Below are 15926 nucleotides of genomic sequence, written 5' to 3' on the forward strand. Positions count from 1 at the left end.
GAAAATCAGTGCTTCCATTTTCTGCCAAAACTAATTTTGGTAGAATTGAATAGAGGGAGTCACATGCATAATCAGAGTGTGTGTGATACTCTTATTGTTGGAGGGATGTCACATGATGATTTGCATGAGAGATACATTGGAATGAGTCATTTCCAAAGGAGGGGAGGCAAAAGGCTTGTAGCACGCGTAAAAAAATTGCATATAGTGGGCAGCACTGAACAAGAATAGCTAATTATGTGAGTGGAGGTAAGTACCTATCGGAAATATGCTTTCAGTATAGGAAAATTATAACTTCCGATAGATACTTGCCTCTTCACACACTTTCCACTCTTCCTCCTCACTTCAAGTGCAACTTAATTTTCCTTGCCTCATCATAGAATGAAGATTATGAGTGCAAAAGCATAGAGGGAGCTAGTGTGCAAGGAGGCTGTATCACCCTTCTATTGATGGAGGGCTTTTGCTGCATAATGATGTCATTGTGCAGTGATGCAAATCATAAGAAATCTAATGGGTTTAGGTGGGAGTTTCCTAAAGACTGATGGCATGCAAATTACTAAGGTAGACATATGAGGAAGATAGTTTTCTGTGTCAAGAGGTATCTATCAGAAGTACATTTTCAGATAAGGAAAATGTTAACTTTTAAAACATTTCACAATCATTTAACATCTTTCTTATTTGTTTGATACTTTTTAGTCATTAGCTTGTTCTGGTTTCTTGCAGAGAATAATTTATTGAGTGTCTTCTGACAGAACTGATAAACCATGGATCCGAACTTTTTGATACAACAGCTCCAAAGTGAGGAAGATCGAGACTTTGTGCACTTATATAAAAACTTGTTCAGGTAATTAAGTGTTAAATTGTAGATCATTATTGTACCTTATTCAGGTTTTACTTGAACTGAAATGTTATGTTGATTTTTCTCTAAATTTCTATTTAACCATTTTCTTGAGAAGTTACATCATTTTTAAACAAGTAAAATTGATAAAACCTGTATAATGACTTTTATATTAAACTGTTAATGATAATTATGTATAAAAATTATTATTTTAAGTATAATTTAGAATTAGTAGGAAAACTGAAAAAAGATGCTTTGCAGGATCATTTTAAATAGTTCAATAGTTTGTCATACAACCACTGTGACTTTAAAAAGGGAAAATCCTGATTTGCTTACTTACCAACATTTTTTAGAATGTTGTGTCTGGATAAGGATAAAGGAGAGGATTTCATTTACTTGGTATTCAAAAAAAAGTTTGATAAAGTGTTGAATAAAAGATTGATGAAAAAAATTACATCATTTAGCATAGTAGCAGGTAAGTTAGTTAAATGGATTGAAAGTTGGCTGGGTGGGAGAAAGTATAAAGTTATTTATGGAGTTTAGTCTAACTGAATTAATGTTACAAGTATTGTACCTCGGAGATCTGTGCTAGAAATGTTGCTATTTCTTGTTTATATTAATAACATTGATAGAGACAGTCAGGAAATTGGCCAAGTTTTCTGATTATATAAAAATCTTCGGTCTGTCTGACTTTAATGAGAATGATAGGATTTTATGAAGAGACCTAGATTGGGTAGTTAGTTGGAGAGACATAGCAGAAGGTATTTAATTTGGATAAGTGTAGGGAAATGTACATAGTTTTTGTAATACAAGTTATACATAATTTACAAAAATTCATAAAGTCAGTAGTAAAGCTTCAGTTGAAATATTATGTATAATCTTGGTCATTTTATCTTATTAGGGACATAGTTATTGGAGAGGGTTCAAAATGAGCTACAAGGATGATGCCAAAAATGAATGAGTTGTAATATGAGAATAAGTTGAGATCACTTAACTTGTTTTATCTTGAAAAGAGAGGAGTCAAGAGTGATCTAATTAAAATACTAAAAAGTATTAAGGGAAATGATAAGAATGAGAAATCAAATTTTTTCATGCTGAATCCTTAGGGAGTAGGGCAAGAGGTTATGAATTTAAAATTTGGAAAGGTCAAACCATCCCTAGTTTGGGTAGTTTTATTTCACCAATAGGTTGGTAAATATGTGGAACAAAGTCTTGCTGTCTAGAATTGTACAATTTGAAAGTAGTTTAAGAAAAAGGTTGAATATTTAGGGAATCAGGGATGGATGTAGTGATTAGTTTCTGTTTGTTGGGGAAGTTCAGAGTAATGACAACATTGATGGGCCAAAATGCCCCTTTACGTTCAATATCTTTTCAAACAAACTAAAAATCTCAGCTTAATTTATTTGTAACATTATGAATCAACTTTGTAGTGTATACAATTTATTTGTTTTGTCTACATCACACTTTATCTTATTAACACAGCTGATTAAACATGATTACCTTAAAATGAAAATATTATCATATTAATGAAAAATAGCTTTGCAAAAGCATTAAATGCTTAAAGCAGCATGTGATGTAAGTATGGTCATATTAATATCCTTTTGTTTTCTACCTAATCAAGCCTGAAGTGCTTTGTAATTGCTTATGTATTGTATATACTGTGAAACTTGACAAATAATTAAAAGAACTTCTCAACATCATAACATCTGTGTTAGGCTGAGATTAGGCCTCCCAGTTACCCTATATTTGTTTTTGAAAATAATCCTATTTGTTTCTGTGTGTGTGTGAAAATGGCCAATGAAACATATTTTCCAAGAGAGCTCTATTCTTTTTTTAAAAGTTGGTTGAAAGTTAACATTTTCTTAAATCAAAAAAGTATTTCCAATAATACTTACCTCCTCTCAAACTTACAGCTATTACTCGACTGACAGGGTTTTTCCTTTGTCCATCTAAGCATTGGTTTGATTTTTTCTCGCTTGCCCCAGTGTTTCACACTCCACTTAATTGCCATTGGCAATATTTGTCTGATGATACTCTCCACCTACATCAGTGTGCCCTATATCCCGGTACTGTATATAAGCACTCCATTCAGATAATCTTCTCAGTTTTTCTCGACAAAGTGTCACTAACGAGTTTCTCAGTACTGCAATTGTTCATAGATACTTTGAACATTCTCGTTTTACCTTGTTGATTTTCTACCTTTTTTTTTAAATGATTAGCAAGCTGATTTAGGGTATGAATTCCCAGATTATTATTTCCGGCACATAAGCGATTCAGGTCTCTCCTATCCCACTTCTGATAGTGTTCTGAGGCTGGAATTGCGAGCAATCCTTGACTTTTGGGAGAGAATTTAGAACTTAGATTTGCTTTTTCCTGCACCTTCATTTAGTCTGTTGGTTTTTCAGTCTTCCTGTGGGACAGTGGTGAGTTTACAGACTTGCAATGCTGGAATCTGGGGTTCAATTCCTAAAACTGGAGACAATGGATAGCCCAACGTTGCTTTTCTCTAACAAAACAAACTTACCTGAACAAATTTTGATTTGTTTTTTTCAGTTGATTCATCAAGAATATGATGTTTTGGGTCTTTCACCAGTTGCTTTTGAGCCTGTACCTTACTTGATGGCTGAAAGATCTGGGAGCAAGTATTTAGTTTTCTCTCCATTCATGCTTTCATATTTTGCTGTCCATTCTTTATTGTTTCTGGTGATCACAGCCAAAAAGCAGTTGAGGTTTGCTAGTTATTTGGGAAAAAATCTTATATTGTTCAAAAATGAATATAAATATTCTTGAAAGAATTCCATAAAAATTTAAATAGCTTTAGGTTTTTGAGAAATGTTGACAATTAAAATTCTACACTATATAAGTGAGTATTAAAACAAAATAACCATGAAACATAAACATGTTGACAAGATAGGCATGAAGTATCAAATCACTACAATTTATGCATAAAAAATGAAGGAAAACAACTAGGCAGAAATTTAAAGTCACTCTTTGTTTCTAAATAATTAAAGGAAGTATCCTGTTATCTAAAACTTGTTTATTGTCAGATATACAGAGTATAATAACTATGGTTACAACATTTCACCAGGTTAACAAGTTTTAAGTTTAACTCTCTGCTTCTGTAAGAAAGCAAGAAATTCAAATTTGGAAGAAAGTCAGACCATTCAATGTTGAGGTTACATATGTTAAAGTCATTTGCATTTGAAACAAACTTTTGCAGTTTTATAGCAATACTTTCATGCACGCTTGCAGCAATAAATAGTGTGGTGTAGTTTAATCTTACCTTCTGTGTTTTTTGGCTTTTTTTTTTTCCTACTACTTTGATACGGGTATTTTTTGATGAATGAGCCTTACCTCGATGAAGCATTACTTTCACAGTGATTTGAATGGTTTAAATTTAAACTGCATTAATGGGTTCTGTCTTGATCAATTGTTATCAAGTGTAATAAAATCAACCAAAATCCACAACATTTTCAAGTTTTTGTTTTTTGTTTTTCTGATAATTGTGAAAAATTTGTAGACAGGTGATTAATGGGCTGTAGTTAAGGATGGGAGATTATCTAGACCATAAACATTTTTTTTGAAAAATGTATTATAAAAATTGACTGTTTGTTATTTTGAAAACTTATAGTTGTGATAATTTTGTGAAGCAGCCATATTTTGTTTACCATATTGTGCAACTGAAGTCTGTATTTAGTGATTTTGGATACAGCATACTTGTTGATTGTTATTCATTAATTTGTTTTTCACTATAGTGATTAATCTTCTTGTCATCTTATAGCATTTTGAAAGAAGACAGCAGCAGTCTAGATAAATTTGAACCTCATGTAATAGTGCTTAGTCAGTGTCTGTTGAGGGATATTTCTGCTGATAATGAATCTTTGCAACAAGAAGCTATTAAGGTGCTTGGCCTTGTCTTAATACATAGGACTCTAGCAGAGTAAGCATGATTTAATATTTTTTTGTGGATTGGATAAATGATAAGCTCAAAGGGCATGCTTTTTAAAATTGACTTCAATATTACTGTTGATATTCATAAGACTTGAAGGAAAAAACATCAACTTTTAAAAAATTTTCTGGATGTGTATCTCAGTTGTAGACATGGATGTTTTATCTCGAAAAAGATGTGTAGCTGACATCGTAAAAGGACTTAACAATTTTAAAGCTAAAATGACATTTTATGAATAATATTTTCTTTTCATTGAAGCTAAATGTTTATATAAATCTCTTATGTTTTACCTTCAAGATACTCATGTTCTTAACTTCCTCTGTACTTCTTACCTGAAAATACTTTGACACTTACCTTATACTTGTTGTATGTTGATATATTAAGCACCAGTAGCTTGTTTACAGTATTACTTTATGTACCATACTTTGACAATTACCTTCTGCTTGTTGTATGTTGATATGTTAACCACCAGTAGCTCGTTTACAGTGTTACTTTGTTTTTTTTGTCAGGAAACTAAACAAGTTGGTTCAAACAGAGATAGTTGAAGGTGAGTGTACATCTAACTTGTGTTTATTAATGAATAATTATTTTTCCATGAATGACACAGGTTTATACTTTTGAAACTACATGTACACTTAGTATCATACATTTATAATGTATGTGAATGTCAATTCTGTATCAAAATATTTTATTAAAACAAATTTACAGTAAAATTTAAACTTCATTGTAGCACTAAAGATTGATACTGTTTTAATGGGCATGACCCGATTTGATTCTAATTTCCCATCGTGAATAATTAAAATGAGAAACACTATTACTTAATATGGAACATTCTTGCTGCTTTGCTAGTTCTTGTGAATCATATTAAAGTTAATTCAAATAATATACAAGATTATTAGAAACTATTAATTTAGAAAGGAGGGAATAGGGATCTTCAAAAAATTACAGAAACAAGATAGGTAGCTTAAAGTGAAAATGCAATTGCCAGAGAAGTAAATGAACAAGCTTAAGGTTTGAGACATAGTGTTGCCATTATTTCCTCAAGCTAAAAATCCCTATTTTGACTCCATGTTTAAAAGCTGTAATATTTAGGAGATTCAGCCATCACTGCTGATCCAATGCTCGAAACTGAGCTTAAAGATTTTTGTTGTGGGGGACAGTTTAGATGTTTTGTTATGATTTAGATAATTTTTCTAACATAGTCAAAATGGTAAAAAACTTTTATTCCTTTCAGCAGCTTCATCTTTGAAAGGGCAACAACCCTATATGTAAACAAATGATACATAACATCAGTGCAGTTGCGACAGTAATTTAATAATTGCTATGGTACATGTTTCATGCATGCCATATAAACATTAAATTAAATCCACAGCCTGCATGGAGCTATATACATGTGCATGTAGATAATGAGGCTCCATATAAAGCATACACTACATTAAAATGATTGGGTGTGAATGGTTATACAGCTGCTGTTATTTTCTAGGTAGTGAAATGAACTTAAAACTACCCTACACAATGTGCAATGATGTTTTAGTAATATTGCCCAGATTTTATTACAATACTCACAGCCTATTTTTGCTGTAGGTTATTGGAACAATAAGAAATAATAATAATAAAGAACAACAAATGGATGATCCCTGTTATGAACCACTACTGTGGTTCATGGTAAATAAAATAAATAGTGTCAAAATAAGTGAAAAAAAAATATTATTCTTACCTAAAAATCTTATTTGTAAGTTAGTTACAAAGTTAGTTGTTAGTTTTTCATTATAAAGATTATTTTGCACTGATAGCTTCGAGCCATTATTGGGATTACAACCAAAAATATTGTTAACTGTAAGGGTACTTAACTGATAAAACAATGAATTTTAATCATAATAAGTAAGAATTTCAGAACAGTATATTTAATTATTAACTATACTTAGTACTGGGTGTATTTTTAGTTCTGTTCTATGTAGGGAGCTGCTTTGATCAGAAGTTAATTAATATTTTTTTACTGAAAACCTTAACAGCAGTTTCTTCCTTTAATTTGCCCTGTAAAATTATCTTTGACATCAGATATACTGAATGATTTTTTCTAGTAACATGACACATGTAGGTAGACTTATACAAGTGCACAGTAGAGGTAAAAATAAAGTTTAGGAAATTGTTTTTTAACAATATGTCATTATTTAATTTTTTCAGCTTTATGTAAACTGAGTGTCCAAACTGAAGATAAAGTCATTTGCAGTACGATTTTATGGTGTCTCTCCAAAATTCAGCTTTCTTATGAGGTGTACAAAGAAAAGGTGAGAAGTTATTTTTCAAGAAAAAGTAGGGACAACCAAGCTGCTCTAACATCAACAGCAGCTAGTTAAAAATGTATAATTTTTTCCTCTTACTATACTTGTTTCCTTATTCATATTATAAATTAGAATTTTAATGTTTATGTAGTAAAATGATTAAAAGAGTTTTTGTTCTTGTAGTGTATCTAAATTCAACAACTAAAAATGCTAACTTATTATGACATGTCTTTTGTAACATCAAAATTATAATTGACAAGTAATACACAATTTTCTCTGTATTTAAATAACAACACATGACTTAATATTTCAAAAGTATGTTTTCGTGCATAATTAGTATGTTGTTTTTGTTTTAAGTTAAGTTTATTTACATGACATTTTATGCAACTATAAAATTGAATATCAAACAATTAAACATAAATTTAATTCTAACAATTGGAATAATTTTAACTATTTTATCGTTTATTGTGTAAGTGAAAAAGCATTGTCCAATTCATGCTTGGAAGAAGTAACATTGTATCTTATAACTGTCTACTTCTCTTAATCTATGTGACTTTTCTATTAATCTAGTTATTTTATGATATAGAAAATATTTAACTTAGCTAATAATATAAATGAGGTGGTATTTAAGTAAATTGTTTAGTTTATATATTTGTGCAGCAGATAGCTTTTAAGTTAGTAAAGTAGTAAACAGTAGTTTTGTTGTAAGTACAAGATATAAAAATTGTATATTTGTAGTTTTTTCTGTGATAGCAAATGATAAAGAAATTATGGCACAAAAAAACCCCAAAATCTGTACTTTGATTTTTCAATGACATTTATTTTCTTTCAAATTATTACTCTTGATTTTCCATATCATTATTCTTTTGTGACTTTGTTTCTTTCTGTTTGTGAAATTTTTTCTATTTATCACAGATAGAAAATCTTCTGTCCTGTGTGGATCATGGCATCAATCATCGAGATTCTGCAACTGTTTTGTATGGTGCTTGTGAGTTGCTAATGAGGTACATAAGTCTTGAGAATCAAAATACTTGTTTTTGCTAGTTAATTTTTTTAGTTTCATTTACACACACACATACAGATATATATACATGTGAATGTTTTAGAATTATCCATTTTAAATTTGAATGTTAGGTATCTATTAAATGATTATATATATTATATATATAAGTGTGTATCTCATATTTTTAAAATGTTGTTGCAGATTGTATTTCTAGTGCTTCTTGCAAGAAGGTTACTTATGTAATTTTTTTCAGTGTACAAAAGTGTAGAGATCATAAGGGAGTTTTGGTTTTTGCAGACTTGTAAATGACTATCACACTGAACTTGCATTCCATATTGCTAAATGGGCACACCTAGTGTTTATTCCCTTGTGTCATCCTGCAATAAAAATTCAAGGACTTGCCTCTAACATCTTGGAAAGCACAATTACAACTATATCATCCAATTCTGAAGTTGTTGGGCCAGCTCTTACAACTCTTCTCACCAATGTAAGTTATTAAATTTTTAAAATGAAGTAAACTATTGAAATGCATAGCATAATGCATAAATTTGGTGTTAATGTCATGAGAGAGCAAGTGAAGAAAATTTAGTCCTGAAACAATAGATGTACTGGATTTTTCAAAGAAAGATGTTGTTCAGTGTTAGTCAAACCTAAATTTGAACATTAATGTCTGGTGATAGTATAAGATAGTTTTATAACTTATTGAGTAGGAGCATAGATGTGTTTGAATATATTGACTTAAACTTAGCAGATAAAGTACAGTTTGGTACTTCCAGTAATTTTTTCTACTCTGATAAACCAGCCATATTCATAATGATAGGTGTTGTTAATATTATAGTAAGGTACACGCACAGTGATTAAGTGTAAGAAAAATATGTTGTCTAATTAACACAACATTTGGTTTGTGGATCATATTAAAACATTATAAAAATAGTACGTTAAGTTGTAACAGTTTTAATTTCATTTGTTGAATGTGACAGTTTTTCATAGTTTTATATTTTATGTAGTGAAACAACAGTAGCTTCTTGTAATATTGTTTTCATTTACATTTTTAAAATTAAGTAGAATGTTAAGAGTTTATCTAGACCAACTTCAGCTTCATGATTGAAAGGATACTGTTGATAGATGCTATTATGAAATAAAACAACTGTTGGTCATTATAGTGATTCTTAATGACATTAATTAGATTTTCTGTCTTCAATTGTTTTTATCAGTTTTGCCTCTCACTCTTTTCTGAAAAATGTGATAAAATGCTTTTATAATGGAAAACAAACTTCTAATAAAGAAGTTAATTTGTACTTTGATATATTGCATTGACTTTTTTATATGTCTGTTACCTTGCTATTTAGTTATGTTTAGACACATTAGTCATTTGTCAAGAATATTAAGCATTGATGAAGCATTATTCATTCACAAGTAGGTTGCTAGAAAAAGCTGTTATATTTTAAATATGTAGAAATAATCCTTTATTGCTTTTTACTTTTGAATTGTCATGTACTAAGCTTAGTATAAAAAATTATTGTTTTAGCATTTGCTTAAAGACATGTTGGAGTTATTCAAGAACAAACAAGAGCAACATGTTTTAAAGATCTGGGGATATGTGGTTAGAGTGATGGGAACAGTAAGTGTAATTTTGTTTTTATGTGTAAATTTGATTCTTTTTGGATAAATTTGGAGGTTAAAAGTGGAGCTGTGAAAACATACAGAAAAATAAATTTAAAAACTTGGGAAATGTTATGGTATAATTATTAGTCAACATAATATGTATGTGTATGCTAGATAGATATATATACACACACACACACACACATGCAGTCTCCTAGGTGATTTAGATAACACAGTATAAACTCATTTTGTTTCTGTGATTGTCACATTAATACATTTTACACTTCAAATATAATAAAAAGAATCACTATCTTTAATTTTCTATTTAGTGTTTCAAGGATAAGTAATTTGCAGTGATTTGAGTTGAATTTGATATTTGTGACTGTACCATGCTTGTCAAGTTTTCAAAAATAACCTAAAGTTTAAATTTTTTTATATAACAAAAAAAAGGTACAATTTTTTCTAATGCCACTGAAGTATTTATTTTCTGTTATACAGAATCTTCATAAGGGAAAGTCACTAATGAATGCTCTTCTTGAAGTCATTGAAAGAGGATTCAAGTCAAATGTTGTGGAGGTTAAGATCTCCGCATTAACCGCATGGAGAGAACTCATTGACAATTTTACTTTAAATGTTGGTGAGTTTGATTATTACAAGATATCTTAACAATTTGTTGTTTGTTATTTACATTTAATAGAAGTTCAGAATTCATTGTTTCCACTCAAAAGCTATAGAATGTGCACAACACAAGGGATTTTTTTTTTTTTAATTCTGTACTTGCATAAAGTTTCAGTGAAAGTTTTAACACTGTATTCTACCATTTTGTATAGAATAGGGGTGTTTGAAAGCTTTTAACTTCTTGCACTTTTTCAGTAATCTTCTGCCTTGATAAAGTATTATTCTACCACAATTGGTTATTGCAAGAACTAAAAACTGTGAAGAATGATTTATCAGATAATAAAAGTTTGTTTAATATATTATGAATATGATTGTAAAATATGGCTGTAATGGAGAAAAAGTTCTAAAGCTCTACATGAATATAATAACTTTTATGAAGAAAATCCTTTGTAGTATATTTGATAGATTTAATGGAACAGAACATACATTTTTAGATGTGCAAATACAATAGTATCCTTTAAGCAGAACCAATTTGTTCAGAAGTAAGACAATGTTACTGAAACTGTAGAAATTTTTAAATACACAAATATGGCTTTATATTACTGAAACAAAAGCATAAATTAATTTTATGAAATTTTAAATGGTTTAAAAATTGTAAGAATACAATTAAACTTTCTTTTACTACCACACAGAATCCTGAGAATGAAGTGTTAAAGAGAAATTTTGTAAATATGCTCAGACAGAATAGAGTGTCAATAAAATGAAATAGACTTCTTTAGCAAATGTATGTAATAGTTGTAAAATGAAGCAGACACTCTTGATATGGCATGCTTTAGAAATAGAGGAGACTTTCTTGGTGATAAAAGTTAATGAATTTATCTTTGTACCTTATATAGAAGTACTTAACAATGGCAAAAGACTAAAACTCCTCCTGCAAGCATTGAAGGCCAATACCAGCAAGACTGAGTCTGTTGCTGTGGTTAGATTAAGGACATGGTGGCACTTAGTTTGGTGTCTTGATGAAAAATTGCCAGATAATTTTGATATGGTATGTTCACAAGTTTTTTTTTAGTTCAGATGCCACTACTAAAGAAATGTTTTTGTTGTAATTGACTGATTTTAGAGGAACAGGAATTGTGTAAAAGTGTAAGAAAATCATATTATACTGTTGTTAAAATATCTAGCTTAAAAGTAAAAATCTTTTGACTTTTGCTGTATTTGATATAATTTTTAGTAGTGCAATATTAAGTAGTGTGTGTCAGTGGTACAAATTTTCAAAAACACTTTAGCTTAGTCTTCTGTGCCAAACTGTTAGTTTATTTAGTTATAGTAGCAAGATTTAGAAGAGTGATACTCACAAAAACTTATGTTTAATAAGTGATCTCTGACTTAACCAGAACATATTTGCTAAACTACTCTGAGCCACTGAAATCTTAGATTTTATCAGAATACAGCTTATTTTATGAGGAATCAAAGGTGTAGGGCAATTCTGAAAGAGAGAAGTACTAACAAAGATACACTGATTTTTGTAGGGTTAGTGTGAGCAATTTTTGCTGAAAATTGACTTCTGTCCATCAGTGTTACTAAGGGAAATATCACTGAGAAAAAAATAGTTTTTCTTCAAAAATGCTTACACAAGTCATTCTAAACTCTGTAAAAATGTAAGAATTATCATTTTAAGGCTAACCTGCGCAAGATGTAATAACATAATTATGGTAAGTCATTCAATGGTTGTTACATTTTTTTTTCATTTTTTAATCAACCTGCTTAAATATTTTTGTTAAAGGGTACAAAAACAATAGGTAAATGAAAAATGTATATAAGATTTCCTTCTTAATCAGGATCTTCCAAGTTAGGTAACTGTGATCAAGAGAAGATTTTTTTGTCTATAAAAACTTGGGAATAATTAGATATTTCATTTATTGCCAGCAGTCTTCATATAGTTATCTATATTTATTTTAAAATCTATGATGAATATTCTACTTCACAAAAAAGTATTTAAAGTTTGCCTTATATATTAGTTTTTGAGGTAATGTGAATAAGATTAGTTTAAGTGCTACATTTTATCAATTATGCAATGCATATTGATTAACCTAAAAAAATTCTAATTATATCATAAGGGAGAGCGTTTACTGTAACTTTTTAATATAAAGCCGTTTGATGTATAAACTCGGGATTATATAAACATATGAAACATTTTATTAACATGACTGAGTTCGAAATGTTAGAAATATACTTGTTATTGTGAAATAGCATCATTTCATAAATATGTTGTATTTTTATATTTATTCCTACAGGTATGTTTCCCACTTCTGCAGTTTTGCTTTTCATCACAACTTCAAAAAACTAAGGATTTGCCTCTTGTTACTTCCAGTCGATCTGGTAGGTTGTATTATTTTGTAGCATCGAAACTTAACCTTCTCAAGCCTTTTTTACAGTAAAAAATTCTTAACTCACAAATGTCAACTGTCATCCTGAAAGCTAGGTTTTATATATATATATATATCCTTATTAATAATGATGCAACCACGGGTATAATTTTCATGTGCTTGTTGAAACATGGTATAGTTGAATTACTTTGAAGACAAGATTAAGAAGGGAGGCTTGTGACACAAGAACTAAAAGTTTCAAAATTTACATCCCTTCAAGGAGGAAAAATAAAACAGTTATAACTTTATAAGCTTATATATAAGTTGTAAAAACGTGCTAATTAAAGAATAATCCTGATCACCACAAAAATTATATTTGAACACCTAGAACAGTGGTTTCCAAACCTTGTGTTATGGCATGTTGCTAGGGGTGTTGCAAGAGTTTTGCTAAATGAAGAGTAATTAAGAACATAAAAAAAACTATTTCATGTGGCTGCTGTAGTATTGTACAGATCAAAGTAAGTTGGTTAGGGTGTCATCAGTGAAAAAGGTTTGGAACCACTGGTCTAGAATGTGAAAGAGCAGGTGTACTGGTTTGTCACAGAATGAAAGAAAGGGATAAGATTCAGTGTTATGCTGAAGCAAAAATAATCATTTGTTGGAGAAAAACTGAAGAATAACCATTTGTATAGGTGGAGTTTCTATGAAAAATACAGCTTATGTATTTTTTTACTCTTTACATTGCAAACAATTGTCCATACAAGTCTTTTTCCTTTCCAATTAGAAAATTTTTTACAGCTTCACTAAAATCTTAACTTGTTTAAAAAAAAAAACAAGCTTAATGTAAATTACATATGTAAACTTTTTTGTTTACATTTCTTATACTTCTATTCTGATATGTCCCCTGGTGACTTACAATAAGTCAGAGTATTTATTACACAAAAGATCAGGTTTTGATACACAGCACATATAGCCCATAGTGCACCAATGTACTTAATAACAAATAAGCAAGCAAAACAATTTATTTTAAATTTCTAAAAAAACAGAAAATTTATTAAGAGCCGCACATGGCCTAACAATTAGTTTGCTGTACTGTAAATCAAAGGGTCCATGGTTTGTGTTCTTATGCTGCAAAATCATGCTACAATCTTTGGGACCATTATAAGAGTGCATTTGAGTACAGTATAAGGGTGACAATCAAATCCCATTTGATTTGAGTAACTCAAGAGTTTGAAGTATGTGCTATTGACTAGCCACCTTCCCACTAGTCTATCAGTTAAATTAACCCATTAACTGCGGATGACGGATATTTCCGTCATTGAAGTTCTATGGCTCAGCTGCGAATGGCGAAAATATTCGTCAGTCGCACATATATAACTATAACCCTATGCGAATGATGAAAATTACCGTTTTATTGTTATTGATGGCAACTCTGTTTTATCTGTGAGCCAGAAAACGGCAACTGAGCTGCTCCTGCTGCAGTTAATGGGTTAAGGATGATTTAGTGCAAGTTACCTTTGTCGAAAAGAAACAACAAAATATGAAATTTGTTTTTCTCAGAAGGTCTACAGTTCCATGGCTCTGTAATTCAAAGTCCAAAGTTCCTACAAGTTTCAAGACTTGGATGTGAAATCTTAGTAAGACTATTAGAAAAACCCCGGTTGTCATCTCCTGGTTTTGTTTGGAGTACAAAGAAACAGCATCACATGATAATTCGTAAGTTAATAATTTTCTTATCTATTTTTAATTAAATTTAGTTGGCTATGTGTTTTCAAAAAGTGTTCAATCTAGTATTCTTGTGTTCTTTTTGAACTTTTGAAATTATTGCAGTTGAATGTTTGTTAAATTTGTGTAATATTCTTATGGGTGAATTATTATATAGATATGTATGTATATGCTGATGATCTTTTTTTTTTAAGTTATGTTTAATTTAAAACAACATATTTGTAGCTATTGAACTTGTTCTCTTTTCTTATGTTCAGCATCTCTTAAACACTTTCTTCCTGATTCTTCATTTGTGAAGCATTCTGCCATTTTGTTAGAAGCTGTCAGAGAAGGATTGTCAAACCTAATTAATGATGGAGCATATGGTAAGAAACTGTATGTATTGTAGGATGGTCAGTTTGGTACATGTCAGTTCTGTTAAACTAAATAGTAATGACAAAGCAGGTGGTAAGGAATTATGTATTGTAAAAAAAAAAAGGTCAAATTTGTGCATGTCAGCTTTGTTATGATATGTCACCATTATTAATTCCCTATCTGTAATAGTTTACAACCTGCTGTAGGGAAATTATATGTCCAGAAAAGAGGTAATGTACTAATAGCTGTCAATTAAAAACTCGCTTAATTTTCTAGCAACTTAACAGTTGTACATTTTATATTAAGTGATTGTTACTAAAATAAGATGGCTTTCTCACCCAGTATAAATATCTTTTCTTTATTTAATAATTACAAGTGTTGTATGTTTAATTAAATTTTCAATTCAATAAATCTAACTACCTTGTCTAAGGCTTAATTGTTTTTCACCAGTAGCATATGAACAAACCATGTCTCCTAAATCCAACCTTCTACTGCAAAAAATGTATGCATGTTTGCAGATTTAGAATAACTTAAACCAATGTTAATTAATTAAGCACACATTTTGGGTGCATGAATACTGTGTGTGTGTTATGAAAGTAAAATCTGGAAATAGTTCAAAAAAGATTACAATTGTAAACTTTTCAATCTGATAATTACTTGGATATTAACTAAAAGTTTAATCTTCTAATTTGATCTGATATAATTCTGTAATATATATGTTTTCCAAATTCTTCCAGTCAAGAAAATAAAATATATCCTTTCCAAAATTTTTTTAATGGAAATTATAATATATTTTCTATTGTTATTTTCAGCTGATTTATCCCAGCAGTTACTACAATTATTGGTGATGAGAGTTTTTTCCTTAACAGAAGAGAAAAAAACTGAGAATAACAATGCTATTAACGATTTCCTGGAATTTGTAACACATATAACAAAGAATAAATTGTGTCAGAATTCTGCTCTGCTGGTAAGTACTGCTTTTCAGATCATCTCACTGTTGATAAAATTCAGATGTTAATCATACTCTTCATAAGACAATATTATCTGGCCTAATATATTATTTTATCAGTGAATTTTTTTTCTGTAGTATATTTTATTATTATTATATTTCATAAACTTGGAAAAGACCTTCACACCGTAACAATTGTTGTTGTAGATAGCTTTTATATGCAGGAACATCTGTTAG

General features: G+C 29.9%; 1 protein-coding gene across 2 annotated transcripts in view; it reads left to right on the forward strand.

Annotated features, from left to right (window-relative positions):
• The window catches only part of LOC106478311 (telomere-associated protein RIF1-like), a 52987-nt gene that overhangs the window by 6160 nt on the left and 30901 nt on the right, over positions 1–15926 (forward strand). Inside the window, exons 2-14 of one of the 2 annotated variants that reach the window (XM_022381908.1) lie at positions 721–841; positions 4617–4775; positions 5294–5331; positions 6969–7072; positions 7982–8070; positions 8367–8556; positions 9598–9690; positions 10173–10311; positions 11189–11340; positions 12590–12674; positions 14222–14377; positions 14644–14751; positions 15553–15707. In XM_022381908.1, coding sequence (XP_022237616.1) covers positions 762–841; positions 4617–4775; positions 5294–5331; positions 6969–7072; positions 7982–8070; positions 8367–8556; positions 9598–9690; positions 10173–10311; positions 11189–11340; positions 12590–12674; positions 14222–14377; positions 14644–14751; positions 15553–15707 — 1548 coding nt within the window. In that variant the 5' untranslated portion in view covers positions 721–761. The remainder of the gene's footprint in view (positions 1–720; positions 842–4616; positions 4776–5293; positions 5332–6968; positions 7073–7981; positions 8071–8366; positions 8557–9597; positions 9691–10172; positions 10312–11188; positions 11341–12589; positions 12675–14221; positions 14378–14643; positions 14752–15552; positions 15708–15926) is intronic. The other variant, XM_022381909.1, reaches the window with a different exon arrangement.

The sequence above is a fragment of the Limulus polyphemus genome, unplaced genomic scaffold (genome assembly GCF_000517525.1).
Source record: "Limulus polyphemus unplaced genomic scaffold, Limulus_polyphemus-2.1.2 Scaffold199, whole genome shotgun sequence".
Lineage (NCBI taxonomy): Eukaryota > Metazoa > Arthropoda > Merostomata > Xiphosura > Limulidae > Limulus > Limulus polyphemus.